Below are 27747 nucleotides of genomic sequence, written 5' to 3'. Positions count from 1 at the left end.
ACCTTGTCAAAGTTTCTCTGCTTCTTGTCCAATGCAGCAGCTGCTGCATTTGACCGCTCCACATCTGCCATCAGGTCCTCAATCTCATTTTGCAGCCGGTGCTTGGTCTTCTCCAGGGAAGAACACTTGGCATTGACTGCCTCCACCGCCTCCTCTGCCTCCTGCAGCCGCTGGGCCAGCTTCTTCCTACCGTGGGAGAAAACCTGGCTGTGGTGACCCATGGACCAAGTGGACCAACTCAAACCTTATTCAACACACTGGTTGGCTGAGGCTCTGGGTCTCCTCTACTGTCTTCAGATCCCTAAACCTTCTCCAGATCTGACTACATTGGAAGAGTTTCCATTCTCCCCTGCTCCACAAAAGCTCCCTCCATGGGGAGATGACTCACTTGGCCTCCTCCAGCTCCTCAGTGCGCTGGATGGCATCTGTCTCATACTTGGTCCTCCACTGTGCCACCTCAGAGTTGGCCTTGGAGAGCGAGCGCTGGAGCTCAGCCTTGGCCTCTGTCTCCTCCTCATACTGCTCCCTCAGAAGATCGCAGTCATGCCGGGCTGACTGGAGGGCATGGGCCAGTGCATTCTTGGCCTGGGAGGGACAGGCAAGGAGAAGGTGAGCTTGAGCTATGTGTGTCCTTGAACTCAGTAGGCAGTGGTATTTCTCAGCTAAAACCTCTCTAGGTCATCCAAACCAAATTCAGCATGTCTTGACCTAGAGAGAGCTAAAGATGCATATCTCCAGTGTGGCCCAGATTGACTTCCCCTGGTCCAATGCCACCCAACTGCACATAGACCAGTCTAGCTGCTTCAGAACTTACCTGCTCAGCCCAACCTCTTAGCTGTTAGACCAATGCAACCCAACTCATCCACTCTTAGTGCAACCACCCACGTGAACCAGCATGAATTTGACTTCTATTTGATGCTACCACCATGAGGGTGAAGGACTCCTTGGCATGTGGTCCTCTTGGAGACCCTCTCAGCCATCCCACAAATCTCACCTTCATCTCTTCTTCCAGCTGCCTTTTCAGGTCCTCCAACTGCTGGGTGTATGACTGCTTGCCCCTAGTTAATTGAGAGACAAGAGCCTCCTTTTCCTCCAGCTGGCGGGACAGCTCTCCTGCAGAGGTAGGGCAGGTTTTCAGGGGTGTGGCAGGGATTGAAAATGCAAGGCAGGGGCTGAGGATGGGGGTGAGGGGTTTAGTGGGTCAGGGTTCCCACCATTCTCAGTCTGGAGCTTGGCCCGTTGGGTGCTGGTGTCATTGAGGACTCGTTGTGTCTCCTCCAGCTTGGCCCGGTGTTCAGCTGCCTGGTCCTCCATGGTGCGAGAGATCTTCTCCATGCCCACCTTGGAGAAGGAAAGGATGGAGGGAAGGAATGAAGCAGGAGAATGATGCCCATGGTAGAGATAACATGTCCACTTTGGCCTCCTTCTACCTTGGCCTTTATCAGTTGCTCCATGTTGGAGCTGAGGTCATCCAGCTCCAACTTGAGGTCACTCTTCTCCTTCTCCAGCTTCTGCTTGACACGCTGTAGGTTGTCAATCTGCTCACTGAGCTCAGCCACACTGTCGGCATGCTTCTTGCGCAGTGCAGCTGCTGTCGCCTCGTGCTGCAGTGTGGCCTCCTCCAGGTCCCGCCGCATCTTCTGGAATTCCGCCTCCCGCTTCTTGTTGAGCTCAATCTGCACTGAAGTGACACCACCTGCCTCCTCCAGCCTCTCGCTGATCTCCTCCAGCTCCCGCGACAGGTCTGAGCGCAGCTTCTCCACCTTGGCTCTGCCTGTCCGCTCTGCTTCCAACTCCTCCTCCAGCTCCTCAATCCGCGCCTGTGCTCCAGGGATGGACATGCTGTCAGCAGTCTTGGCTCCACCCAAATCCTCCACTCAACTCAACCAATTGAGCTGGAGATTTTTCAACCCAACTCACCCCAACAAACTGAAAACTCTTCAACTCATCCCAGACAGCTGTACACTTGTCAGCTTAACCAGCTGGAAACTCCTAAATTCAGCCTAACCAGATAGAGACTCTTCACCTCAACCCAAGCAGCAGGAGGCTCTCCAGTCCAGCCCAAACAAGCAGAGAATAGATCCCTCACCTGCAGCTCTTTGAGCTTCTTCTGGAGCTGCAGAGCCAACGCCTGCTCATCCTCAACCTTGCAGTTCTGCTGGTTGATCTCAAACTCTTTCCTGCAGACAAAATCAGTTAGCAGTGAGGTCCCTGCCCTTTCACCCTGACCACTTTAGACTGGGGAAAGAGGTCCAGCCTCACTTCTTGAGCTTTTCCTCCAGCTGCTGCTTGTCGTTCTCCAGGTCCATGATATTTTCCTGGGTAAGCTTCAAGTCACCTTCCAGCTTTCTTTTGGCCCGTTCCAGGTCCATCCGGATCTTCTTCTCCTGCTCCAGTGAGCCTTCAAGCTGCGCAGAAACATGGAAATGGGGGGAAACCTCAGTTTTTCATCATCTCTGCCCCAGTAAACTCCTCAGCACTACCCATGTTAGGAGTGGCCTATACTCACGTCATCCACTTGCTGTTCCATCTTGAGTTTGGCCTTTGTCAGGGTGTTGACCTTGTCTTCCTCTGCCTGCAAGTCATCCAGCGTCTGCTGGTGAGATTCTTGCAGGGCCTTCTTCTCCTTTGTTAGCTTGGCAATGGTTTCATCCAGCCCAGCCATCTCCTCTGTGAGGTTCTTGACCTGCAGGAGGAGAAACACCAGGCTTCCAGCATAGTGCCAGAGGTAGGGCAAAGCTGTATGATGCTGCTGTTCTTGTCCAAGGAGGTCACTTCAGTGATAGAGAACCCAGAGGATGTTGAGTCTTGATGTAGCCCAGATCAACTAGCCTTGGATCTCCTCACCCTAACACACCCATGCTCAGTTGATCCAAATCCCCACAACTTAAGGTAAAGGCCTCTCCCCACCCTCACCTTGTTCTCAGTGGCATGTTTTTCCTTCTCCACCTTGGCCAGAGTCAGCTCTAGATCATCAATATCCTTTTTCAGCTCCGAACATTCATCCTCCAGCTTCCTCTTCTTTGCTGTCAGCTCTGCGTTCATCTCTTCCTCATCCTCCAGTCGCTCTGTCAGCTCCTTCACCTTGGCCTCAAGCTGGATCTTGTTCTTAATTAGCTGGTCACAGCGCTCCTCAGCATCATTGAGGTTGTCCTGCTCCTGTATTGCAGTGGTAGGTGAAGTAGGGTGGCCCTGGAGAGGTTCTGGTCACCCCGTGACATGGTTTTGGGGGACAGTCTCACTCACAGCCTGCACTTGAAGCTGAAGGTCATTCTTCTCCTGCAGCATGGAGACCATCTTCTCCTCCAACTCCTTCCGCCGGGTCTCTGACTTCTCCAGGGCCTCCTTCAGCCGCCCAAACTCTTCCTTCATGTTCTGTAACAGACCCCAGGAGACCAGTAGCCACATCCAATCCCCTTCATCCATCAACCCCACAAAACCCATTTTGGATCCCAAGCTGCCTTCCTCATCACCTCCTCCCACCTGCATCTCCTTCTCTGTCTCAGCACTCTTCAACAAAGGCTTGATTTTGAAGTAGAGCTTCATCCAAGGCCAATTCTTCACCCCCATGAAGGCCCTGATGTTCCACTGAATCACCAGCAGTGAGTCCCTAGAATGGAGACATAGATGCCACCACACCACAAACCTGGTGATTCACCAGAGGTGCCTTCTCAAGAAGAACTCTTCCCCTCTCACCGGCGCTCCAGGATCTTCTTGAACTCAATGCGCATAAGCTGCCCTCGGGCCTGAGCCTGGATGCGGGTGATGATGCGGGAGAGGCGCTCATCCCGCATCTCCTCCAGAAGTCCCAGCAGCCCAGCCTTGAAGAAGACCTGATGGAAGAAGGAGAAAAATGAGAGGGTGAGTTGGTTGGGAAGGGTTGGTGGACAGATGGGTGGGTTGATGGGTCGTTGGGGGGATGAAGTGACAGATGGTGGGGCAGATAGGCAGGTGGACACATCAATGGTGAGACCATGGAGTCCCCATGACCACATGGGTGGTAGGACCATGGAGGACACATCAATGGTGAGACCATGGAGTCCACATGACCACATGGGTGGTAGGACCATGGACATGACCTCACCTTGGTGTGTCCAAATTTGTACTGATTGTGGTCAATGTCAATGGATCCCAGAAGTTTCTCAGCACCCTTGCGACTGTCAATGAACTGCCCCTCAGGGATGGCAGCAGGGTTCAGGATGCGGTACCTGGTGGTCAGAGAGGACAGAAAACCTCTGAAATCAGCCCCAAAGGGTTGTCCACCAGCTTCCTACATCTCTGTGCCTACCGCTGGCGAAAGTCTCCATAGAGGATGCGGTTGGGGAAGCCCTTGCGGCAGATGCGGATGCCCTCCAGCACCCCGTTGCAGCGGAGCTGGTGCATTACCAGGGGGTTGTCCATCACACCTGGTGGTGGGTTAGAGGAGTGGTATCAGCCACAAGGCACACCTACCACCATTTTCTCTGCCCTCAGCCCTGCCTATTGCTCACCTGGCTCCTTCCGTTCATTGGGGATGAGGCAGCGGACAAAGTGAGGATGGGTGGTCTTGAGGTTGGCCATCAGCTTGTTGAGATTCTCCTGGTGAGGAGGAAAGAGGGAAGAAGCTGACCAATGAGAGAGCAGGAGAGGATCTGGGGGGCTGAAAAGGTGATCCACCATTCAGGCGGTTGTCCTCCCACTGCCCCACACTGGATCCACTATATAGATCCCTCACCCGATGCAGGGCTGAGACAGTCTGGAAGGAGGAACCTTTCTTCTTGGCTCCTTTCCCCTTCCCTCCATCACTACCTGGAGAGAAGATGGGTGGGGTAACACAGGAAAGAGGGTGACTCTGGTGGACTCTTCTCCTTCAGCTTGTCCCTCCATCACCCAACCATACATTTACCCACCGGTGTCTGCCCCAGCATAGTTGGAGAAGAGGTTAGCCAAGAGCTTCAGGGCTGATTTCTGGTAGAGCCCCACCACTGTCTCATTGAGGGGGTCCTTGTTCTTCTCCAGCCACCCAATGATATTGTAGTCCACTGTGCCAGCATAGTGGACCAAGGAAAAATGGGCCTCTGGCTTCCCCTTGACATTACGTGGCTTCCCAAAGTTGGCTGACTTGCCCAGGTGATTATCAAAGAGCTTGGCCTTGAAGGTCATGTCCGAGGCCTTGGGAAACATGCACTCCTCCTCCAGGATGGACATGATTCCCATGGGCTGGGGAGAAAAGACCTCAGTGGTGGCAGAGGACACCAAGCATAACCCTACTGGCCAACTTTGGGGTCCCTGGCAAGTGGCAACTGAAAGGGCCCTTCCTCAGAAGGGCCCTCAGCCCCCAGCAGACCCTGAGGGAGGTGGTACCTTCTCAATGAGGTCAATGCAGGCTTGGAGATCCATGCCAAAGTCAATGAACTCCCACTCAATCCCCTCCTTCTTGTATTCCTCCTGCTCCAGCACAAACATGTGGTGGTTGAAAAACTGCTGCAACTTCTCGTTGGTGAAGTTGATGCAGAGCTGCTCAAAGCTGTTGAACTGGGGAAGGAGAGAGAAGATGGCCAATGGGGTTAACTGCATCAACTCAAAACCCAACAGGGTCAACACAATGCCCAATATGGTCAATGGGTGAACCTGAGCCCCAGTTGTCAACACAATGCCCAGTAGTATCAATGAGGACAACTCAACACCCAAGAGGATCAACACAAGGCCCAAAGAGGCCAAGTTTCCAGCAGAGGTGAAAGATGAAGCTTCAGAAAATCATGTCAACACCCAACTAGATCAATCCAACCCCCAAGAAGGCAAATACCCTGCCACACCCTCAGTCCTCACATCAAAGATCTCAAATCCAGCGATGTCCAGCACACCAATGAAGTACTGTCTTGGCTGCTTGGTGTCCAGAGAGTTGTTGATCCTCACCACCATCCAGTTGAACATCTTCTCATATACAGCCTTGGCCAAGGCCCCAATGGAGTAGTACACCTGCTGGACATTCTGCCCCTTGGTGACATACTCGTTACCCACCTTCACCCGGGGGTGACACAGCCCCTTGAGAAGGTCAGCTGAGTTCAGCCCCATCAAGTAGGCTGACTTATCGGCATCTGCAGAGCGTCAAGAAGAAGACATGCTGTCAGATTCCACCGAACCTGGTGACCCCAAGACATATGTCATCATCCCACATCCACGCACCTTCAGTACCGTCTGGTTCTGCCTGCTCTTCCCGTTGCTTCTGCTTGAACTTCATGTTGCCAAAGTGCATGATGGCACCTGTCAGCTTGTAGACACCAGCCTTCTCCTCAGCCGTGAAACCCAGGACATCAAAAGCGCTCTGGGTGATGGGTGGAGGGGGGTGGGAGAGGGCCTTGCCACCAGCTGTGGTCATGGCTCTCTCCTGCCTATCATTTGTGTGTCACTCTGCCCTTTCAGCTCATCAACTTCTTGATCCATCTGAGAACTCATGCATCCATGGACTTACCCATCTATTTGAAGGACTTACCCATGGACTCAGCCTTTCATCCACAAATTTGTTTGTCTATCCATAGACTCACTCATGGATTCACCCACCCATCCATCCGTCCATCCATCTGAGGACTCATATATCCATTGATCTATCTGTCCATCCATTCGTGGATCCATCCATCTGAGGATTGCATCCATCCATTCACCTTTCCATGGACTCTTCCAACTATGTATTCATTCATCCATCCATCTGTCCCTCTACCCATCCATCCGAAGACTCATCCATCTATGGACTCATCCATTCACCATGAACTCCATCCACGCATCCATGGACCTATCCATCCATCTGAGGACTTGTTCACCCATGGTTTCATCTGTCCACCTATTAACTCCATCACCTGTTTTTATCTCCACCCACAACCTCCTCCACCCCCTGTCTCCTGTCCTACCTTCTCTCCCTCACTCCACATCATCCCACTCCACTAACCCACCATCCTCCACCCTTCCCATCCTCCACCTCTCATCCCTATGTTCCTCATCTCTTGCCCCCATCCATCTTCTACCATCTCAACCATCCACCTGGCACTTCACCTTTGATTCAGCCAGGGGATGTCCACCAGCCCACCCCATCACTTACATCGGTTGCCAACAGCTCTTCAGAGTCATCAATGGAGGCCACAGTCACCTCTCCTTGGGAGACATAACTGTAGTCATAGGGGTTGTTCGTGATGAGAAGCATCTCTGTGCCATGGGCCCAGGATAGAGACAAAAACTGAGCATTGGCAGTGGCCAAATAGCCCCACATTGTACTCATTTGCCCCAGGAAGAGCTTAGAATTGGAGAAGGAGAGGAAATAAAAGACTCAAGGCCAAGCACCCAACTCACCCAGCAGCTCTGGCTTCTTGTTGGAGAGGATTTGATAGAAAATGTGGTAATTCCTCTCAGCCTTCAGCTGGAAAATGACACGGGACTTCTCCAGGAGGTCTGAGATGGATATGGAGAGAAGGAGGATGAAGGTTGGGGTGACTAGATGGATTGAAACATGGAGAGATGGATAGTAGGATGAGGAGATGGAAAAAGAGGAATGTCTGGATGGTAAGATGAGGAGATGGAGGGAAAAAGAGAGGAAAATGGAAGGTCAGATGGATAGTGGGATGAGAAGATGAATCCATCCTCCATGAAGGTAGATGAAGGGATGGATGTAGGCAGGGAGAGGCAAGGAAGGAGAGAGGGAGGTAGACACAGGGAGATGCAGGGATAAAGAACTGGAGATGGAGAGTGAGAAGGATGGTGGGATGAGGAGATGGAAATGAAGAGGTGACTGGATGGACAGTGGAAGGGAGATACGTATGGATGAATAGAGTTCCTGGGTGGATGGATGAAGTTTATGGATGGATTAATGAGTCCATAGATAGATGAGTTCTAGGATGGATGAATAAATCCATGGATCGGTAAGTCCGTGGATGGATGGATGACAGACTACAAGATACACTCTCACTGGGCTCTCAACCCACTCACAGGTCTCAATGTCAGCTGATGCCAACTTCCCGGTGGCCCCGAAATGGATCCGGATGAACTTCCCCTGAGAAGGCAGTGGCAGGAGGTGGAGGTGGCTGCCCTCTCGCAGCAGATCCCAGACTACAGACCCTGTCCCACAAACTGCCCCATAGACTCTTCCTCATAGAACCCACACCCATCACTCACAAATCGGGATGAGTTGTCATTCCGGAGGGTCTTGGCGTTGCCGAAGGCCTCCAAGGCAGGGTTGGCCTGGATGATCTGATCCTCCAGGGTGCCCTAGAGGGGTGGAACAATGTTGGTTATGAACACCACCAGGGGACACTCTCTGCTGAGGGTACATGGACTGAGGCACTCACCTTGCTGCTATTGGTCACCTCCTTCTTGCGGTCACCAATGGCAGCAATGCTGGCGAAGTACTGGATGACTCTCTTAGTGTTGACTGTCTTCCCCGCCCCGGATTCTCCACTGAGGGGGCAACAGTGAGATATTGGAGAACATCCTGGTGGGTTCTTCACCCCACCTCACTGCTATGGGGCAGGGTTGGACAAAGCGGAGCCTTACGTGATGAGGATGGACTGGTTCTCTCGGTCTGCAAAGAAAAGAGAGGAGTCAGGTAGGACAAAGTTGGGGAACATGCTTGGGGTCTTGGGGTTGAGGCTGAAGTTCTCCATCCTCCCAGGTGAGGACCAGGTCTAAGTCAGGAGTCATTTTTTGGAGTGGGGTCTTCTAGTCTGAGGTTCTCACAGGATGTCTTTACCTGTCAGCATGTTCTGGTAGGCATTGTCAGAGATGGAGAAGATGTGGGGAGGAGCTTCACTCCTCTTTTTTCCCCGGTAGGCAGCCACCACCTCAGCATTGTAGACAGGCAACCACTTATAGGGGTTGACTGTGACACAGAAGAGCCCCGAGTAGGTCTGGAGAAAAGGACAGGTGGGTCAGAGCCAGGAGGTGCCACCCCACCAGGTGGGGAAATCCTAGGTCTAGGTGGCCCAAGGGATGCGGTGACCAGATATCCTGATTTTGGTTGTCCGAAGAGGGGCTGGAGAAGGAACATCTTGGGTCTGGGTGGCCCACAACATCCAGAGATGGGACATTTCATGTATCAGTGGCCAAAGAGGTCTGGGGATTGGACAACTTGTGTCCCATCAAGGGGGCTATTGAACTGACATCTTGGACCTGGGTGGCCAGTGGGGTCAGGGGATTCAGCATCTCAGGTCTTTGTGGCTGAGGCAGTCTAGAAATGGGATATCTCGGGTCTGGGTGGCCCAAGGGAGCTGTAGAAGGCCCACCAGGTTCTAGGTGTCCCAAAGCCCATGAAAAAGCCACACCAGGTGGCCCATAGACTCTCTGGAATGCCCATCTGGCTCTAGGTATCCCAAGAGCTTTAGGGAAGGTTTGCTAGCTTCCAACCATCCCATGGGCTGTGGGCAAGGCCCCACCTATAATACCCCAGCTGCCCCAGGGGCTTGTGGGAAGACTCACATAGATCAACCAAGAGGCGTAGCGCTCCTTGAGGTTGTAGAGCACAGCAGGCTCATGGAGGAAGGTCAGCATCGCCATGTCCTCGATCTTGTCAAATTTGGGGGGGTTCTGCTGGTGAATGTCAGCTTCCTTCACTGTCACCGTCTGGGGGGAATGGGGAGACATGGGGGTGGGGGTTGGGAGGTGTCCCATAGCTTGGGGGTTGCCGTGTGGGATAGGGGGTGCTCTGTTGCTAAGATTTCTTCCATGGGTTGGGAGGGGTCTCCTATGGGTTGGAGGGCACCTCCCATTGGTTGGGAAGTCTTCAGTGGGTCAGGGCCCCCACCACGATCAGCCTGGTTTCTCCATCTCCCATTTGGTCCCCCGCAAACCTTCAACTCCCCTCCCTCCTTTAACCCATCCCCTATTAACTTCATCCCATTAACCCCTCCCTCCTTAACTCTTTGCCCCCCTGCTTCCCACCAACCCCTCACCCCCCATGATGCCCAACCCCCCTCCTTTCCCCGACCAGTCACCTCCTATGCCCCCACCCACCATCATCCTCAACCCCTCCCTCCATTACCCCCCTCACACCCATTAATCCTTTGCCCGGCATGGCTCCTTGCGCCCCACCCCCACTCACCCCTATCCCCTATCCCTTGCCCACCTCTCCCAGCTCAGTCTGGACGGTGACCTCCCCTCCTTGGCGCCCCATCACCCGCCCCCGCACGAACTCCTCCCGGGGGTGAGGGACGAAGCACTCGCTGCGGGGGTCGAAGGGTCTGGTCTGCGCTGCCAGCCGCTCCCGCTCCCCTGGCCGCAGGAAGGGGGCTGCTGCCCCTAGCGCCGCCAGCACTGCGTCCCCCATCCTGCCCACACAGACACGGACCCTGCATCACCTGGGGGGCTGTGGGGCTCTGGCCGCTGGGTCTGTCCCCCCATTCCACGGCCCAACACAACCCCATTGACCAGAGCCCATTGCCATGCATAGGCCCCTATAGCCGTGCCCAGACCCCTATGGCTGTGGCAGACACTATAGCCTGAGTGAGCCTTGTAGCCGTGCACAGCCCCATGCGTGGGCCCCTATAGATGTGCAGGGAGCCCTAGAGCCCACTGCAGACCCACCAAGTCATGCACTGCCCCATGCACAGACTCCTGTAGTGATTCAGGACCCCCTGCAGGGACCCCTATAGCCATTTAAGGACTCCTGTGGCGATCTACAGGTCCTCATAGTTGTGTATGGCCCCATGCACAGAATCCTGTAACCATTCATGACCCCATGTATTGAGCACTATAGCAGTGGGCAGACCTTTACAGTCATGCAGGGACCCCAATACCCAGGCACAGCCCCATATACAGACTCCTATACTGATGCTGGGACCTCCACAACCAGGGGCCAGCAGCCCCTGTAGTGATGCATGGACCCTGCAATGCAAAGACCCCTATAGCCATGCACAGACCCCCACAGTGATTTAGGCATCCCTATAGTGGTGCATGGAGACCCAAAGCAGTGCAGGAACCCCTATAACAATGCAGGGAACATTACAGTCATGCACAGCCCCACATGCAGCCCCCCATAGTAAAGTATAGACCCCCTGTAGTGATATGCAGACCCTGCAGCAAAACATGCACCCCATAGCAGCACACCCCCCTCCCCGCAGCACCCATCCACATGCTGCCCCACAGCATCACCCTCACCTGGAGCTGGATCTAGCAGGTAAGAAGAAGGGACCTGGGGGGACATGTGGAGGGTGAGTAGGGCTGCACACCATGGCCCCTATAGATCCTCTTTGCCCCACAAACTCCTTTATGCCCCAGAGATCCCTTTGCCACATAGACCCCATATGTCCCACAGCTCCGTTTGTGCCGCATAGGCCCCCTGAGTGCCCTATAGACCATCAGTGTCCCATAGATCGCTGTGCCCCCATAGATCTCTGTCCCCCACACTTCCCCTCATTGCTTCTTAGGTCCTCTGTGCATCATAACCCCATGTGTACCCCACAGGTCCCCACACCCCAGAGAACACCTATGTGTCCCGTAACTCCCTTGTGCCCCATAGCCTCCACAGATTCCTGTGCCCCATAACTGTCCTGTGCATCCCATAGCCCCCCATATCCTTCCTCAGCCCCTCATATCCACATCCCACGGTGCCCCCCCACCCTCTCTCTCTCTCTGCCCCACGCCGACACCTATGCCAGTCCTGCAGCCCCACAGCCTTTATAGACCATCATGGGATGGGGAGGGGAGGAGCATTCCTGGGGAGGGGGTGGCTGATAAGGGAGAAGGAGGGGGGCAGCTCCCCCTGCTTCCCCAGCCACAAGATGGCATCTCTGCAGTGACCCAGACATCTAAGACTGACATATTCACTCCACAGGAGCTCTATGGGGCAGAGCTATAGGGAGAACCAAGGAATGTAAGGGTGTAGGGGTGAGATGTCGGGTGGTGTGGGGGGACTGGATGCCTGGGTCTCTTGTGTAGGAGATGTCTATGGGACCTGGATGCCTGGGTCCCTTGTGTATTTGGGGGAAACTTTGGAGCCTAGGCACCAGGGTCCCTTGTGTGTGTGGGCGATCCATGGGGACCAGGGCTCTTTGGTGAGGATTGTGATGATTCTGTGAGGTTCAGATGCCTGGGTTGCTTGTGCATGGAGAGGATCTATGGAGTTAGGATGCCTGGGACCCTTGTGAAGAGGGTATCTATGGGTCCTGGGTCCCTGGCAAATGTCCTATCACCCTTGGGGTGGTGACAGCTCTATGCTGCCAGGTCTATATCGGGACACAGCAGTGGGGGAGATTGTTATCTCGTCCCCCCAATGAGGCGCCGTGGGGCTGGCAGGGGTCTGAGGGACGGGGGGGAGGCGGGGGGGGGTCTGGCAGCAGTCCCTGAACTCCGTGTCCACTTTGTCATGAAGGAGGTGACAAGTGTTCCCGCGAGGTGACACATTCCTGGGGGCGGGGAGGTCCCCACCTCCCCATTGTGCCCCATAGATCCCCCTCCCCTGCCCCACAGACCCTCTCCTGTGCCCCACAGAGCCCGTACAGAGCCCCATAAGTGCTCCACAGAGCCACAGAGAATCTCCACAAATCCCCACGGAGTCTTTTTAGAAGCCCATAGACTCCACATAGTGCCCCATAGATACACTAGCCCCACCCCTCCTCGGCCCGAGTTAGGCGGGGGAGGGGAGCCGCCCGGGCGCCGGGGTCCCCTGGGGTCCATCATGCGGCGCCGCCAGGACCGGGGACGGACGGGGCGACAGATGGACGGGGGAAGGGAGGGGGAGCGGGAAAGGGGGGAGGGACAGAGGAGTTGTGGGGGGAGGAACAGGCAGGAGATGAGGGACGGTGGGACCTTGAGAACATGGAGGCACCGGGGACACGTGAAGGAGGTAGAAGGACCATGGGAGATGGAGGAGACAGGGCTGGTGAGCCAAGAGGTAGTGGGATGATGGATGGAAAGTCCAGAGCGATGGAGGGACATGGGACAGAGTGCCAGTACGGCATGAGGGGCCGGGTTGTGGGACATGGTGTGTGGTGGGATGGGGCAGCTGGTGGCTAGGGGAACACTGAGGCCAGGACAGAGGACATAAGCACCTGCAGCAGGAGAAGGTGCAACTTCAGCAGCCAAGACATGCCCAAGGGGTCCACGCAGGCTCTGCCCCATATGTGGGGGTCCCAGATGCTATGCCCCACCTCCTAGGGTCCCTCCCTCCCCACCCCCACATCTGCCCCCAGACGTGTCTCTCTTTCTACATGGATTTAGGTTGGTGTGGAGTAGGCTGAGGTTACAGAACACTGTTGGGCAGGTCAAGGTTGAGGTGTAACCCATGGTTCATATCACATTGCACTAAGGGTTTGGTTGTATCATGTTATGGGGCACGCTGGGCTGCATACTGGTTGGTGATCTTGTGTGGGGTACAGCCATCTTGTGGGTGCCATGCCATGGGGCAACCCCAACCTCCCCACATAAACCCAGCCCCAGACAAAGTGCTGCTGCTCAATGCTTTTTATTGGCTGACCAAGCTTGGGGGGCTGGGAGTGAGGGTGGGCCTCTTGGAGGTCCAGGGGATATTGTTGGGGATCCAGAGCTTCACTCCTCGTTGAGCCCCTTCTGATGGAGAAGGAAAAAAAGGGAGTGTGAGCATGGGGCTGTTGTGGGGCAGCCATGGGGCAGCTGTAGGGCAGGGGGAGGTCCCACCTTGGCTCCGATGTCGCGGCTCTTGGCCCTCAGCTTGTTGACCTGGGACTCGGCGATGTCGGCACGCTCCTCTGCCTCGTCCAGCTCATGCTGTGCCTTGCGGAACTTGGCCAGGTTGGAGTTGGCTTGTTCCTCCTGAGGAAGCAAGGACATCAGAGAGGCACCCACACAGCTCTGTCTGGCCTCCTGCCACCCTGCCAGCTGTCCCTCCATCCAACCTTCTTATTCCCCTGTTTGGCCTACCATGGACTCACCTGCCCTTCCAGACATCCCATGTTCCAGCCACCCAACCATCTACTCAACTAACCATCCATCTAATATTCCATCCATCCATCCATCCATCCATCCATCCCACATCCATCTCTCCATCCTACCATTCACCCACTTGTCTCTTGACCTGTCCTCCTCACCCCCTGACACCCCACCCCTTGACCACCCCATGGTACCCTGCTACTCCCCACATCCTCTCTCCATCCACCTCCCAAGGGGTGCTCCCACAGATGTTGCCCCAGTGCTCACCGCTTCCTCTGCCTGTCGCTTGTAAGCCTTGACCTTCATTTGAAGCTTGTCCACAAGGTCCTGGAGCCGGACCAGGTTCTTGCGGTCCTCTTCTGTCTGTTGGGTGAGATAATATGGGTCAGGACCTGACCCTACCACCACAGGTCCTGACCAGAGCAATGAGGGTCAGGAGTCAGTTAACAATATTCTTGGGGAGTGGAGCCTCTCTAGATCTGTGGGTGGCCTCAACTTGGGGGCAGAAGGTGCATTGCCCCTGTGTGAAGGTATGTTTTTGCCTCTGATGAGGTTGCACCTGAGATTCTGGATCCATGCAAAGACACCATGGATGCTGGGACACCAAAGAGGGGGGGCATGGGTGCCTCATGGCTGCTGAGCCAACCATGTTCTGGGCCCCACTACAGTATCAGGCATAGAGGTAGTGGGTGGTCTAGTTCACACATGGCTATCTGGCTGGCAAGTCACCCACATTCTAGGTCATGTACAGCATGAGATATGAGGCCCTGTGGCCACAGGGGAAGTGGATGACCTCCAGCGCTACCTCAGGAGCCCCACCTGGTAGCTGAGCTCCTTCACACGACGCTCAGACTTGCGGAGACCCTTGACACTCTCGGCATGGCGCTTCTGCTCAGCCTCCAGCTCATTCTCCAGCTCCCGCACACGAGCCTCCAGCTTCTGCAGCTGCTTCTTGCCCCCTTTGAGGGCCAGCTGCTCAGCTTCATCCAACCTCATCTGCAGGTCCTTGATGGTCTGCTCCATGTTCTTCTTCATCCGCTCCAGGTGGGCACTAGTGTCCTGCTCCTTCTTCAGCTCCTCTGCCATCATGGCCGCCTGCCCGAGGAGAAAAGCAAGCAGAGGAGGAGGACCAAAGCATGCTCTCCATCACCCTCCAGTGGAAGGTGTCCGAGATGTTGGTCCCACCATGGCACTCACATCAGTGATGGCTTTCTTGGCCTTCTCCTCAGCGTTCCTGCATTCCTGGATGGCATCTTCCACCTCTGTCTGCAGCTGGGAAATATCGGTCTCCATCTTCTTCTTCTGGTTAATGAGGCTGGTGTTCTGGAGTTAGAGGAGAGTATGTGAGGAGGTCTCTGTTGAACTGATGACCCATCCTTCTTCAATCCCCCAGTACTTAATGCCCCCCCCTACTCCCTGCCAACTCTGCTGTCATCAAGGGTCTGGGGATCTTGGTAACACAACCTATTAGAAACCCACACACCTGTGGATGGAGGTGACTTCTCTCCTTGAAGGCATGTGAGGTCTTACCTGTGAGTGGAGAAGCTGGACCCTCTCACTGGCCTCAATCAGCTCCTGCTCAGCCAACTTGCGGGCCCTCTCAGTCTGTTCCACCACTGCCCGCAACTCTTCCAGCTCTGACTGGAGGAGGTTGTTTCTCCTCTCCACGATGGCAATGTTCTCCTTCAGGTCCTCATTGACCCGTACCATGTCATCCAACTGCAGCTGAGTGTCCTACAAGGCAGCATGGGGGAAGAGGATGAATGGGGATGGTGGGGAAAGGGCTCAAGATCCACCCTTCTTCCACTGTTGGGTGGGGGGACCACCCCACCCAAAAGTGGAAGAAAGGTGGACCTATTACACCTCAATGTTCTTATGGGACAGAAATCTGATGGGTACCTTGAGGTAGCCCTGCAATGTCTTCACTTGCTTCTGGGCCTCAGCAGCCACACGGTTGGCATGGCTGAGCTGAATCTCCATCTCATTGAGGTCACCCTCCATCTTCTTCTTCAGCCTCAGGGCCTCATTGCGGCTCCGGGTCTCAGCATCCAGTGAGGTCTGCAGCGAGTCCACCACCCGCAGGTGGTTGCGCTTGGCCTGCTCCATCTCCTCATCCTTCTCGGCCAGCTTGCGCTCATAGTCTGCCTTGACCTGGTTGAACTCCAGTTGGGCCCTCAGGATCTTTCCTTCCTCATGCTCCAGAGAGGCCTGGTGTGGAAAGAGAGTAATTAGAGAGCCAGAGAGAAGACCAGGACAACATGGGACTCATGGGGATGTGATATGGCTCACCTCAGCCTCCTCCAGTGCAGCTTGGAGCTCCAGTTTCTCAGCATCCAGCTGCTTCCGGACCTTCTCCAGTTCATGGATGGTCTTGTGGCTGCCACCCAGCTGCTCCGTCAGGTCCGAGATCTCCTCTATCCAGATGAAAATCCATCAGACTAGGTGGAAGGTAGTGCAAAACACCAAGGCGGGCAGGGGAAGGACCACAGTCTCACCTTGGAGGTTTTTGTTCTCCCTCTTTAAGGTCTCCAAGTGATCAAGTGACTCCTCATAGGCATTTTTCAGCTTGAAGAGCTCAGTGCTGAGGGACCTGGCCTCTTTCTGTGATGCCTCCAGCTCCACCTGTGATTCTTCAAACTTCTGCTTCCACTCAGACAAGATCTATGGGGACACCACATTCTCACCTGCTGCTTTGCCCATGAAGAACCCTCTTTCCATCACCTCCTCCTTTCCCCAGTACTCTTCTGGTTGGGACTTGAAGCTCTGCTGAAACCTAGCCCTTGAAAGTTCTTCAGCTTTCTTCTGGACGTCTTCTCCTGCCTTTTGCTGATTCATGGGACCCACATCTGTCTACCCCCTTCCCACCCTTCTCCTTCCACCATTTCTTGGTCCTCCCACCTTGTCAAAGTTTCTCTGCTTCTTGTCCAATGCAGCAGCTGCTGCATTTGACCGCTCCAGGTCTGCCATCAGGTCCTCAATCTCATTTTGCAGCCGGTGCTTGGTCTTCTCCAGGGAAGAACACTTGGCATTGACTGCCTCCACCGCCTCCTCTGCCTCCTGCAGCCGCTGGGCCAGCTTCTTCCTGCCGTGGGAGAAAACCTGGCTGTGGTGACCCATGGACCAAGTGGACCAACACAAACCTTCTTCCACCCACAGTTTGGCTGGGGCTCTGCTCTGGATCTCCTCTACCATCTCCAGGTTCCTATACATTCTCCAGATCCTTCTACAATGGAAGAGTCTCCACTCTCCCCTGCCCCGTAGAAGCTCCTTCCATGGGGAGATGACTCACTTGGCCTCCTCCAGCTCCTCAGTGCGCTGGATGGCATCTGTCTCATACTTGGTCCTCCACTGTGCCACCTCAGAGTTGGCCTTGGAGAGCGAGCGCTGGAGCTCAGACTTGGCTTCTGTCTCCTCCTCATACTGCTCCCTCAGAAGGTCGCAGTCATGCCGGGCTGACTGGAGGGCATGAGCCAGAGCATTCTTGGCCTAGGAGGGGAGAGAGAGAGAGAAGAGGTGAGGAGAAGTTGGGTCCACATCAGCTTGAGCCCTCTTGGCATTCTCCAACTCACCAAGATCTTGTTTTCTTCACTGCAAGCTGACCAGACTTTCTGTAGGTCAGTCTAACCTAACCCAATCTTCTCTAAGTCAACCCAACCAACAACCTAGTTACCAACCAACCCAACCCAACCTCCTTGAAACCCCCACCCTACTGAACTTCCTGAGGACCCTCAACTCATTTTCTTCTTCTCTGAGGGCAGGTTCATGATGCACCTCTCAGTCACAAACCAACCACATCCTTAACACTGGAGATGTCTTTCAGTCCCCCAACCTCCCCAACAAAACCCTACCTTGACTTCTTCCTCTAGCTGCCTCTTGAGATCTTCCAGCTGTTGTGTGTACGTGAGTTTTCCTCGCGTCATCTGGTTGATGAAGGCTTCCTTTTCCTCCAGCTGCCTGGAGAGCTCACCTGTCAGGTGGAATGGTGGATAATCACTTGCTGGACACACCCCAGAGCCACCCCACTGGGCAGAGGATAGGACACAGGGTTAGGGAAGAGCAAGCCCCTCACCGTTTTCTGTCTGGAGCTTGGCTCGTTGAGTGGTGAGGTCATTGACCATGCGTTGGGCCTCTTCAGACTTGGTCCGGTGCTCATTCATCTGATCTTCCATGGTGCGGCACATTTTCTCCAGATTGGCCTGCAAACAGGAAAGGCAGGAATATGAAAGGGAATCTTGAGAGAGCAGTGTAAGAGTTGGCCCTTCATGGCTGGAGACCTATTTCCTACCTTGGCCTTTATCAGTTGCTCCATGTTGGAGCCTACATCATCCAGCTCTAGCTTGAGCTCACTCTTCTCCTTCTCCAGCTTCTGCTTGACACGCTGTAGGTTGTCAATCTGCTCACTGAGCTCGGCCACACTGTCGGCATGCTTCTTGCGCAGTGCAGCTGCTGTCGCCTCGTGCTGCAGTGTGGCCTCCTCCAGGTCCCGCCGCATCTTCTGGAATTCTGCCTCCCGCTTCTTGTTGAGCTCAATCTGCACTGAAGTGGCACCACCTGCCTCCTCCAGCCGCTCGCTGATCTCCTCCAGCTCCCGCGACAGGTCTGAGCGCAGCTTCTCCACCTTGGCTCTGCCTGTCCGCTCTGCTTCCAACTCCTCCTCCAGCTCCTCAATCCGTGCCTGTGCTCCAGGGATGGAGACGCTGTCAGCAGTCTTGGCTCCACCCAACTCCTCCACTCAACCAATCAAGCTGGAGAGTCTTTAAGTCAATTCAAGTCAACCCAACCAACCTTAGACTCGTCAGCTCAACCCAGACAGCTGTAGACCCTTCACCTCAAGCAGTCTTGATCCCATCCAGTTCTCTTCAGCCCAGTCAAAATAACAGCTCTCCAGATCAACCTGGCCTTATTAGAAAATACTCCACCTTCTCAAATTACCTTGAGATTCCTAAACTCAACTGGTCTTGAGGACATTCAACTCAACCAATCCTACAGCTAACTGGATCAGACAGCTCAGCACAAACTTCTCTAAGGACTTTGGAATGAATATGATTCAACCCAGATGATCTGCTTGGCTCAGATGATTTTACCCAAGATGCTCCCCCTACCTTGAGTACTCCAGACCCTTTGGTTCAGCTCAACATCCCCCCGCAAAGTCAACCTGCCCAGGAGCCCATGAGTCATTTCCAGGCAATAAATGACAGAGAGGTTCTGAGACAAGGGACATGCCGTCGGGCTTAAGACCTCAGGTGGGTGGCACACTGGTTTAGGTCCCTCTCAGAAAAGTGTGCAGAAGAAAATGGGGAAGACCAATTCCTCCTTCTGGTTGCCCCCAAGCTGAAGCCCACCTCACCTGAAGCTCTTTAAGCTTCTTCTGGAGCTGGCCTGCAACTGCTTGCTCATCCTCGATTCTGGCGTTGAGGGCATTGAGCTCAAAGTCTTTCCTGGGTGGGGGGAGAAATACCAGGCACTCATGATCCTGGGTGCTCAGCAGAGAGAGGTGTTGTAGGTAAAGGACAAGCGAGTATGCAGGCCCCTACTTTTTCAGCCTCTCATCCAATTGTTGCTTGTCATTCTCCAGGTCCATGATATTTTCCTGGGCTAGCTTCAAATCACCTTCCAGCTTCCTTTTGGCCCGTTCCAGGTCCATCCGGATCTTCTTCTCCTGCTCCAGTGAGCTCTCCAGCTGCAAGTGAGGCAGAGACACACCCATCAACCCCGCCGTAAACACACACCCCAGAAGAACCTCCACACCCCAAGGGACCAGCTATGTGCCTGTGGTAGGAGTGGCCTATACTCACATCATCCACTTGCTGTTCCAGCTTGACTTTGGCCTTTGTCAGGGTGTTGACCTTGTCTTCCTCTGCCTGCAGGTCATCCAGCGCTTGCTGGTGAGATTCTTGCAGGGCCTTCTTCTCCTTTGTTAGCTTGACAATGATCTCATCTAGCCCAGCCATCTCCTCTGTGAGGTTCTTGACCTGTAGGAGGAGAAATATCAGGCCTCCGATGGGTACCAGAGGTAGGAGAAGAGCCAAGAGGTTGTTCTTGCTCTTGGTGAAGCTGGATCTAAGTCAGGAGATGCAGGAAAACACAACCAGCCTTGGGTTGTAGTGATGCAATCCAACCAGCCTTGGATCATCACAACCCAAACCAAGCAGTTTTGAGTCTTCATGACCCAACTCGACCAGCCTTGAATTTGGCAGCCCGAACAGCCTTGGATCTTGGCAACCCAAATCAACCAGCCTTGGGTCTTCTCCAAAGCTATTCACTTTGGTGTGAGTCAGCTCAATTCCCCACAGTTTGAGGTCAAGGCATCTCTCCACCCTCACCTTGTTCTCAGTGGCATGTTTCTCCTTCTCCACCTTAGCCAATGACAACTCCAGGTCATCAATATCCTTCTTCAGCTCCGAGCACTCATCCTCCAGCTTCCTCTTCTTTGCTGTCAACTCAGCATTCATCTCCTCCTCATCCTCCATCCGTTCTGTCAGCTCCTTCACCTTGGCCTCCAGCTGGATCTTGTTCTTGATTAGCTGGTCACAGCGCTCCTCAGCATCAGCCAGGTTGTCTTGCTCCTGGAAGGGCGAAGGTTGGTTTGAGCTGAATGAAAAAGGAGCGAGGGGCTGAAACATCTAGGTCACTCACAGCCTGCACTTGGAGCTGAAGGTCATTCTTCTCCTGCAGCATGGAGACCATCTTCTCCTCCAACTCCTTCCGCCGGGCCTCTGACTTCTCCAGGGCCTCCTTCAGCCGCCCAAACTCTTCTTTCATGTTCTGTGCAAGGCACAAAGGTGCCATGTAAGTCTCATATCTTCCTTTATGTCCCCCCATACCACTTCCTCTCTCCATCCACCCACCCACCTTCCCTACCCATGGCCCTGTCCTACCTGCATCTCCTTCTCTGTCTCAGCACTCTTCAACAAAGGCTTGATCTTGAAGTAGAGCTTCATCCAAGGCCAGTTCTTCACCCCCATGAAGGCCCTGATGTTCCACTGGATCACCAGCAGCGAGTCCCTGGAGAAGGCACAGCAAGATGTGGGTCACCAGGGCCTCCCACGCAATATGGATGCAATACCATCTCCATCTCACCACCCACCTGCGCTCCAGGATCTTCTTGAACTCCTGACGGGAGAGGAAACCACGGACTTGGGCCTGCAAGCGGGTCATGATCCGGGCCAGGCGCTCATCCCGCATCTCCTCCAACAGCCCCAGCAGCCCAGCCTTGAAGAAGACCTTTGAGGAGACATGAAGATATGTGCTTCTGGGATTTAGAAGTGTGGTAGAGGGATGGGTGGTGGCATGGATGGAGGGAGCTCAGATGAGCAGGTGCACAAGTAGGTGGTGGGACCATAGAGTCTATCTGGTCCCACCATGAAAGCCTTGTGGGTGGTGGGACCACAGGAATGGAGACCAAGTGACCTCACCTTGGTGTGTCCAAACTTGTATTGGTTGTGGTCAATATCAAGGGATCCCAGGAGCTTCTCCGCACCCTTGCGGCTGTCAATGAACTGCCCCTCAGGGATGGCGGCAGGGTTCAGGATGCGGTACCTGGTGGTCGGACAGAGCAGGAAACCCCTGAAATCAGCCCCAATGGGATGTCTAATCCAACTCCCCAATTTCCACATTTTCTCGTCTGTGCCTACCGCTGGCGGAAGTCCCCGTAGAGGATGCGGTTGGGGAAGCCCTTGCGGCAGATGCGGATGCCCTCCAGCACCCCGTTGCAGCGGAGCTGGTGCATTACCAGGGGGTTGTTCATCACACCTGGTGGATCATCAAGACTGGTGAGTCAAGACCTGCCCCACAGCACTGCTCCCCACCACCACTTTTGGCCAGGGCCCAGCACTGTCCTCTGGATCAATCCTCAGGGACTGGCTCACCAGGAGACTTGGTCTCATTGGGGATGATGCAGCGGACAAAATGAGGGTGGGTAGATCGCAGGTTGGTCATTAACTTGTTGAGATTCTCCTGAAAGATGGAAGAGGAGAGGATGAAAGGAATGAAGACACCCTCCCCAACCTGTCCCACCAAGGGTCATCCCTTGCCCTAGGACATGTTTTCCATGCCCACACCCTGGGGTCCACCAATAACCCTTGGATTCTCACCCGATGCAGGGCAGAGACAGTCTGGAAGGAGGAACCTTTCTTCTTAGCTCCTTTCCCCTTTTCCACAGCTGTTGGAGAAGAAGAAAAGATGAGAGAGGTCAGGGATAGTGTGGGGAGAGCCCCAAGTGCTGAGGAAGGGGGTGCCCCTTACGTGCATCAGCCCCAGCATAGTTGGCAAAGAGGTTGGCCAAGAGCTTCAGGGCTGATTTCTGGTAGAGCCCCACCACTGTCTCATTGAGGGGGTCCTTGTTCTTCTGCAGCCACCCAATAATGTTGTAGTCCACAGTTCCAGCATAGTGGATAAGGGCAAAGTGGGCCTCTTGCTTCCCCTTGACATTGCGTGGCTTCCCAAAGTTGGCTGACTTGCCCAGGTGATTATCAAAGAGCTTGGCCTTGAAGGTCATGTCTGTGGCCTTGGGAAACATGCACTCCTCCTCCAGGATGGACATGATTCCCATGGGCTGGGGAGAAAAGACCTCAGTGGTGGCAGAGGACACCAAGCACAACTCAACCAGCCAGCTTTGGGCAAGGTGCAACTGAAAAGGCCCTTCCTTTTCCCCCACAAGGCCCTGAGGGAGGTGGTACCTTCTCAATGAGGTCAATGCAGGCTTGGAGGTCCATGCCAAAGTCAATGAACTCCCACTCAATCCCCTCCTTCTTGTATTCCTCCTGCTCCAGCACGAACATGTGGTGATTGAAAAACTGCTGCAACTTCTCATTGGTGAAGTTGATGCAGAGCTGCTCAAAGCTGTTGAACTGGGGAAGGAAAGAGGAGATGGCCAATGGGGTTAACTGGATCAACTCAACACCTAGTATGTTCAGTGGGGTGAACCCAAGTCCCAATGGCTCAACACAAATGAAAACAAGGTCATCTGACCATCCAGTAGGGTTAGCTCAACACCCAGTGGGGTTGACACAACACAGTCCACCAGGGCTTACATCAAAGATCTCAAAGCCGGCAATGTCCAGCACACCAATGAAGTACTGCCGCGGCTGCTTGGTCTCCAGTGAGTTGTTGATCCTGGTCACCATCCAGTTGAACATCTTCTCATACACGGCCTTGGCCAAGGCTCCAACAGCATATATCACCTGGAAGAGGGATGTCCCACCAGTGAGAGGGCTCTTTTGGTGTTCTCCTTGCTGTAGATGGCACTGTCATCCCAAAAGGTGGAGGTTTTGGTGATGTCCTACTCACCTGCTGGACATTCTGCCCCTTGGTGACATACTCATTGCCCACCTTGACCCGAGGGTGGCACAACCCCTTGAGAAGATCAGCTGAGTTCAGCCCCATTAGGTAAGCTGACTTGTCAGCCTCTGAGGATGAAGGAGAGAAAATATGAACCTGGAAGGATCATGGGATTCACCCCAGTTTCCACCTCAAACTTGGTTGGATCCAACCTTCAGTGCCATCTGGTTCTGCCTGTTCTTCCCGTTGTTTCTGCTTGAACTTCATGTTGCCAAAGTGCATGATGGCACCTGTCAGTTTATAGATGGAGTTCTTCTCCTCTGGGGTGAAGCCCAGGACATCGAAAGCACTCTGTGGGGAAAAAATGTGGTGAAGATCTTCTCCAGCCCCCAGAGACACATACACACTGTCTGGTGGCCTCCCATCTCACATCTGTGGCCAGGAGCTCCTCTGCATCATCAATGGACGGAACCGTGGTCTCTCCTTGGGAGATGAAGGCGTAGTCATAGGGGTTATTGGTCACCAGCATCATATCTGAAAGGAGAAAAAGGGGTTGGAACAGGCAGGTCCCAAAAGGGGTGCAGGATCAGGTATTTGCAGGTAGATTGGGAGCATGGCTCACCCAGCAGCTCTGGCTTCTTATTGGAGAGAATCTGGTAGTAGATGTGGTAGTTTCTTTCAGCCTTCAGCTGAAAGATGACACGGGACTTCTCCAGGAGGTCTGCAGGGGATGAAGAGAAGATGGATGGAGGTAGGGATGAGATGGAGGGTGAGATGGATGAATGAATGCAGGCTTGAGGATATGGAAAGGTGGATGGATAGTAGCATGAGGAGAAGGATGGACATATGGATGGAAGGATGGATGGTGGACAACCAGATGTCCTCTCATGGAGCCCTCAGCCTACTCACATGTCTCAATGTCAGCTGATGCCAACTTCCCAGTGGCTCCAAAATGGATCCGGATGAACTTTCCCTGGAAGAGTAGTGGAAGGAGGTGGAGATAGCCACCTTTTTTCAGAACACACCAACCCATAGACCCTTCCCCACTGACTCCATCCCATAGACTCTTCCTCATAGACTCTATCCCCAACACTCACAAATCGGGATGAGTTGTCATTCCGGACAGTCTTGGCATTGCCAAAGGCTTCCAAGGCAGGGTTGGCCTGGATGATCTGGTCCTCCAGCGTACCCTGGTGGAGTGGGACAGTGTCAGGGGGGCTCTCACAGTAAGAGGCAGGGGATGTAGGGTTTGAGGTTGAGATAGATGGATGAGAGGACACAAAGGTCCATGAAGGTTTACATGGGTGGTTGGGTTGATGGACAGGGATATGGGTTAATGCCATGAGTGGATGAGGGATAGTTAGTTGGGTGGATGGAGATGGGAGAGTTGAAGGGATGATTGGTTGGATTGTTGGGTGGTTGATTGTGTCATTGGTTGGACAGACAGATGCCAGAATGTTGACCACATCCCAGGGTGTCATCCCCCACCCAGTGCTCTCACCTTGCCTGGGGCTCCTGTCTCCTTCTTGCCACGGTCACCTATGGCAGCAATGACAGCGAAGTACTGGATGACCCTCTTGGTGTTCACTGTCTTCCCCGCCCCGGATTCTCCGCTGAAGGTAGCCAAGAAGAGCAATGGTTGGGTACTGGTGCTATGGTGCTAGAGGTGGGGACTCACTGGGGAGGGATGGATAATCAACCTCCACAAGTAATTCCAGATGGTGATAAAGGGTTGGCCGTGCCAGTGGGCATGGCTTCAAGGGGGAAGAGGAGGGGCTACATGCCAAGTGGGAGAGTCTTGGCTGTGAGCAGAACTAAAACAATGTTTAGAGATGAGATCACTCACGTGATGAGGATTGACTGGTTCTCACGATCTGGTGGGATGAGAAGAAACATGAGGTTCTGAAGCCCACCCTGGTTCTGCTCCACATCTCCTGCTCCCCAAAGAGGATCAGGGGGTATGGTTACGCGGTCCCTGCAGAAGGTCCCTACCCGTCAGCATGTTCTGGTAGGCATTGTCAGAGATGGAGAAGATGTGGGGGGGAGCTTCACTCCGCTTCTTTCCCCGGTAGGCAGCCACCACCTCAGCATTGTAGACAGGCAACCACTTATAGGGGTTGACCGTCACGCAGAAGAGCCCTGAGTAGGTCTGGAGAAAGGAGCAGGTGGGTCAGAGTCAGGAGATGCTGTGCTACCAGGTAGTCCAAGGGGTCTGCAGAAGTCACCTCTTGTGTCTAAGTGATATCTTGGGTTTAGGCAACCCTTGTGGTCTGGAGATAGGATATCTTGGATGTGGGTGACCCAAGAGGTCTGGAGACAGGACGTCCCAGTTCAGGGTGGCCCATGAGATACGGAAAAGGGATATCCCAGTCTTGGGTGGCCCAAGAGATCTGGGACATCTTGGATCTGGGTGGCTCAAGAAGTGTGAAGAAGGACAACCCTCAGTTATGGGTGGACCATGAGATCTGGAGAAGGGACATCTTGGGTCTATGTGGCCAAAGGGGTCTAAAGAAGGGGCATCCCAGTTCTGGATGGGGTCTGAAGAACCTCATGGGCTCCCAACTCACATAGATCATCCAAGAGGCGTAGCGCTCCTTGAGGTTGTAGAGGACAGCAGGCTCATGAAGGAAGGTCAGCATGGCCATGTCCTCAATCTTGTCGAACTTGGGGGGGTTCTGCTGCATGATCTGGTCCTCCTTGACCGTCACTGTCTGCTCAAGGTAAGGAGGACCCCATGGAGCAGGAACACTGGGCAAGGAGTTGCCCCAGTTGTTCCCTTCCATAGGGCTGGGAGCTGTGCATCTGCGTGTTCCCTTGGGAGCTAGAGGAAGTCTAGGTGTCTCTCAAGTGATAGAGGAGTTGTTTTGGGGTCTGGGTGTCTCTGGGCTGATAGAGGAGGTTGGATGGGTCTAGGTATCCAGTGGGTTTTGGGAAAGGTGGATCAGGGTCTAGATGTTTCCTGGGTTCTAGAGAAGATGCTGTGGGATCTGAGCATCCAGTGGGTGCTAGAGAAGATATGTTGGGGTCTAGATGTTTCTTGGGTTTTAGAGAAGGTGGGTTGGGTTCTTTGTGTCCCATGTGGAATAGAGTTGCTATTTTGAGGTTCTGGTGTCCCATGTGTGGCTGGGGTTCCCCCACCTTGCCATGCTCAGTCTCAGCAGTGATCTTGGAGCCCTCACGGCTGATGATGGTGGCCTTTACAAATTCCTCCTTCTCATCAGGGACAAAGATGTCCTTCTTCAGGTCGAAGGGGCGGGTCTGGGCGGCCAACCGTTCCTTCTCCGACTTGCGGAGATAGGGGGCGGCCTCCCCAAATTCGGCCATCTCCACATCAGGCATGGTGGCGCTGGATGGGGCTGGGTGGAGCAGGAGGGATCAGACTCTCCCAGTGCTTCCAGTTCCTTCCAGTTGACCCCATCACAGCTCCTTCCTCGGTGAACCCATTATTCCCTGTTCTTCCCCACATCTACCATTTCTTCCTGGTCAATCCAACTCCTTCATTCCTCCCCAGTTCTCCCAGTTCCTCTCCAATGCTCCCAGTCCTCCCAGCTGGCCCATCCCAAGTCCATCCTCAGTGGTTCCATCATCTGGAGTTCCCTCCCAGTGCTCCCAGTTCCTCGCCAGTGCTCCCAATCAACCCCATCCATAGTCCATCCTTTGTGAGCTTATCTTCTCCATTCATCTTCTGTGCTCCCAGTTCCTTTCCAATGCTCCTAGTTCCTGCCAGTTGTCCTCATCTCCATCCCAAGTTTCTCACTGGAAGTCCCAGTGCCCTCCCCAGTGCTCCCTGTTCCTTGCAGTGCCTCACATTCCTTGCCCTTTATCCCACCCACCAATTCCCAGTATCCTGCAGTGCTCCTACATCCCTCCCAGTCCTTCCCAGCTCCCCCACAGACCCTCCCAGTATCATCCCAGACCCTCCCAGTCACCCTCTGTCTCTCCAGACACCCCTCAGTTCCTTCCAGAGTGCAGCCCCACCTCTCTCTGTGGTCTCCGAGTCAGGGGATGACAGTGCAGACTCAGGAGGGCTCTGGTCCTGGTCCAGGATACAACAACCCCCCCCAGTATGTCCCAGTATATCCCAGTATGCCCCATTATATCCCAGCATCGCCACCCAGCCCCACCAGCACTTCTCCAGCACATCACCCTCCCCCCCCCCCACAGTACTGCTCAGTAAGTCCCAGTATCCCCCTAGGATTTATCCAGTACCCTCCCCCCTCCCCCAGTATCACTCCAGTCCCTCCCAGTTACCACATAAACCCTCCCAGCATCATCCCAGTCCCACCCTGTTCCCACAAAGATGCTCCCAGTATCATCCCAGTCTCTTGCAGAGATCCTCCCAGTTCATCCATAGATCCTCCCAGTTTGTCCATAGATACTCCCAGTCCCTCCCAGTCCCTCCCAGTTCCCCTACAGATCCTCCCAGTATAATCCCAGTCCCTCCCAGTTTCCCCACAGACCCTCCCAGTTCTCCTATAGACCCTCCCAGTCCCTCCCAGTTCACCCATAGACCCTCCCAGTTCCCTCCCAGTTCCTTCCTGTTCTTTCCCAGTGCCTTTCAGTTGCCTCCAGTCTCCCCATAACCCCTTCCCAGATCCTCACAGT

The 27747-nt window shown here is 54.2% G+C and overlaps 1 protein-coding gene across 1 annotated transcript in view; it reads right to left on the bottom strand.

Moving 5' to 3' along the window:
• LOC146441685 (uncharacterized) overlaps positions 1–27254 on the bottom strand; it is a 30503-nt gene extending 3249 nt beyond the window's left edge. Inside the window, exons 1-69 of the mRNA XM_085049844.1 lie at positions 27121–27254; positions 26281–26498; positions 25710–25853; positions 25135–25291; positions 24989–25016; positions 24644–24755; positions 24240–24332; positions 24052–24115; positions 23765–23863; positions 23573–23676; positions 23355–23493; positions 23152–23270; positions 22896–23045; positions 22542–22712; positions 22108–22417; positions 21957–22024; positions 21732–21819; positions 21498–21615; positions 21279–21402; positions 20951–21087; positions 20742–20868; positions 20500–20628; positions 20187–20429; positions 19659–19835; positions 19398–19543; positions 19211–19301; positions 18149–18538; positions 17933–18059; positions 17712–17830; positions 17153–17349; positions 16762–16945; positions 16359–16524; positions 16153–16277; positions 15763–16071; positions 15394–15597; positions 15061–15186; positions 14683–14958; positions 14131–14226; positions 13612–13746; positions 11116–11222; positions 10085–10286; positions 9439–9582; positions 8714–8870; positions 8518–8545; positions 8313–8421; positions 8140–8232; positions 7954–8017; positions 7321–7419; positions 7073–7176; positions 6166–6304; positions 5809–6077; positions 5344–5514; positions 4890–5199; positions 4715–4788; positions 4491–4578; positions 4289–4406; positions 4085–4208; positions 3697–3833; positions 3484–3610; positions 3247–3375; positions 2917–3159; positions 2510–2686; positions 2263–2408; positions 2090–2180; positions 1431–1820; positions 1215–1341; positions 995–1113; positions 389–585; positions 3–186 (exon numbers count right to left, since the gene is read on the bottom strand). Of these exons, the coding sequence (XP_084905970.1) occupies positions 3–186; positions 389–585; positions 995–1113; positions 1215–1341; positions 1431–1820; positions 2090–2180; positions 2263–2408; positions 2510–2686; positions 2917–3159; positions 3247–3375; positions 3484–3610; positions 3697–3833; positions 4085–4208; positions 4289–4406; positions 4491–4578; positions 4715–4788; positions 4890–5199; positions 5344–5514; positions 5809–6077; positions 6166–6304; positions 7073–7176; positions 7321–7419; positions 7954–8017; positions 8140–8232; positions 8313–8421; positions 8518–8545; positions 8714–8870; positions 9439–9582; positions 10085–10286; positions 11116–11222; positions 13612–13746; positions 14131–14226; positions 14683–14958; positions 15061–15186; positions 15394–15597; positions 15763–16071; positions 16153–16277; positions 16359–16524; positions 16762–16945; positions 17153–17349; positions 17712–17830; positions 17933–18059; positions 18149–18538; positions 19211–19301; positions 19398–19543; positions 19659–19835; positions 20187–20429; positions 20500–20628; positions 20742–20868; positions 20951–21087; positions 21279–21402; positions 21498–21615; positions 21732–21819; positions 21957–22024; positions 22108–22417; positions 22542–22712; positions 22896–23045; positions 23152–23270; positions 23355–23493; positions 23573–23676; positions 23765–23863; positions 24052–24115; positions 24240–24332; positions 24644–24755; positions 24989–25016; positions 25135–25291; positions 25710–25853; positions 26281–26498; positions 27121–27250 (10407 nt within the window). The 5' untranslated portion in view covers positions 27251–27254. The remainder of the gene's footprint in view (positions 1–2; positions 187–388; positions 586–994; positions 1114–1214; positions 1342–1430; positions 1821–2089; positions 2181–2262; positions 2409–2509; positions 2687–2916; positions 3160–3246; positions 3376–3483; positions 3611–3696; positions 3834–4084; positions 4209–4288; positions 4407–4490; positions 4579–4714; positions 4789–4889; positions 5200–5343; positions 5515–5808; positions 6078–6165; positions 6305–7072; positions 7177–7320; positions 7420–7953; positions 8018–8139; positions 8233–8312; positions 8422–8517; positions 8546–8713; positions 8871–9438; positions 9583–10084; positions 10287–11115; positions 11223–13611; positions 13747–14130; positions 14227–14682; positions 14959–15060; positions 15187–15393; positions 15598–15762; positions 16072–16152; positions 16278–16358; positions 16525–16761; positions 16946–17152; positions 17350–17711; positions 17831–17932; positions 18060–18148; positions 18539–19210; positions 19302–19397; positions 19544–19658; positions 19836–20186; positions 20430–20499; positions 20629–20741; positions 20869–20950; positions 21088–21278; positions 21403–21497; positions 21616–21731; positions 21820–21956; positions 22025–22107; positions 22418–22541; positions 22713–22895; positions 23046–23151; positions 23271–23354; positions 23494–23572; positions 23677–23764; positions 23864–24051; positions 24116–24239; positions 24333–24643; positions 24756–24988; positions 25017–25134; positions 25292–25709; positions 25854–26280; positions 26499–27120) is intronic.
• Between the last annotated feature and the right edge of the window lie 493 nt (positions 27255–27747).

Source organism: Lichenostomus cassidix, chromosome 2 (assembly GCF_008360975.1).
Source record: "Lichenostomus cassidix isolate B80296 chromosome 2, HeHo_3.0, whole genome shotgun sequence".
Lineage (NCBI taxonomy): Eukaryota > Metazoa > Chordata > Aves > Passeriformes > Meliphagidae > Lichenostomus > Lichenostomus cassidix.
This window is presented reverse-complemented; position numbering and strand designations above follow the sequence as displayed.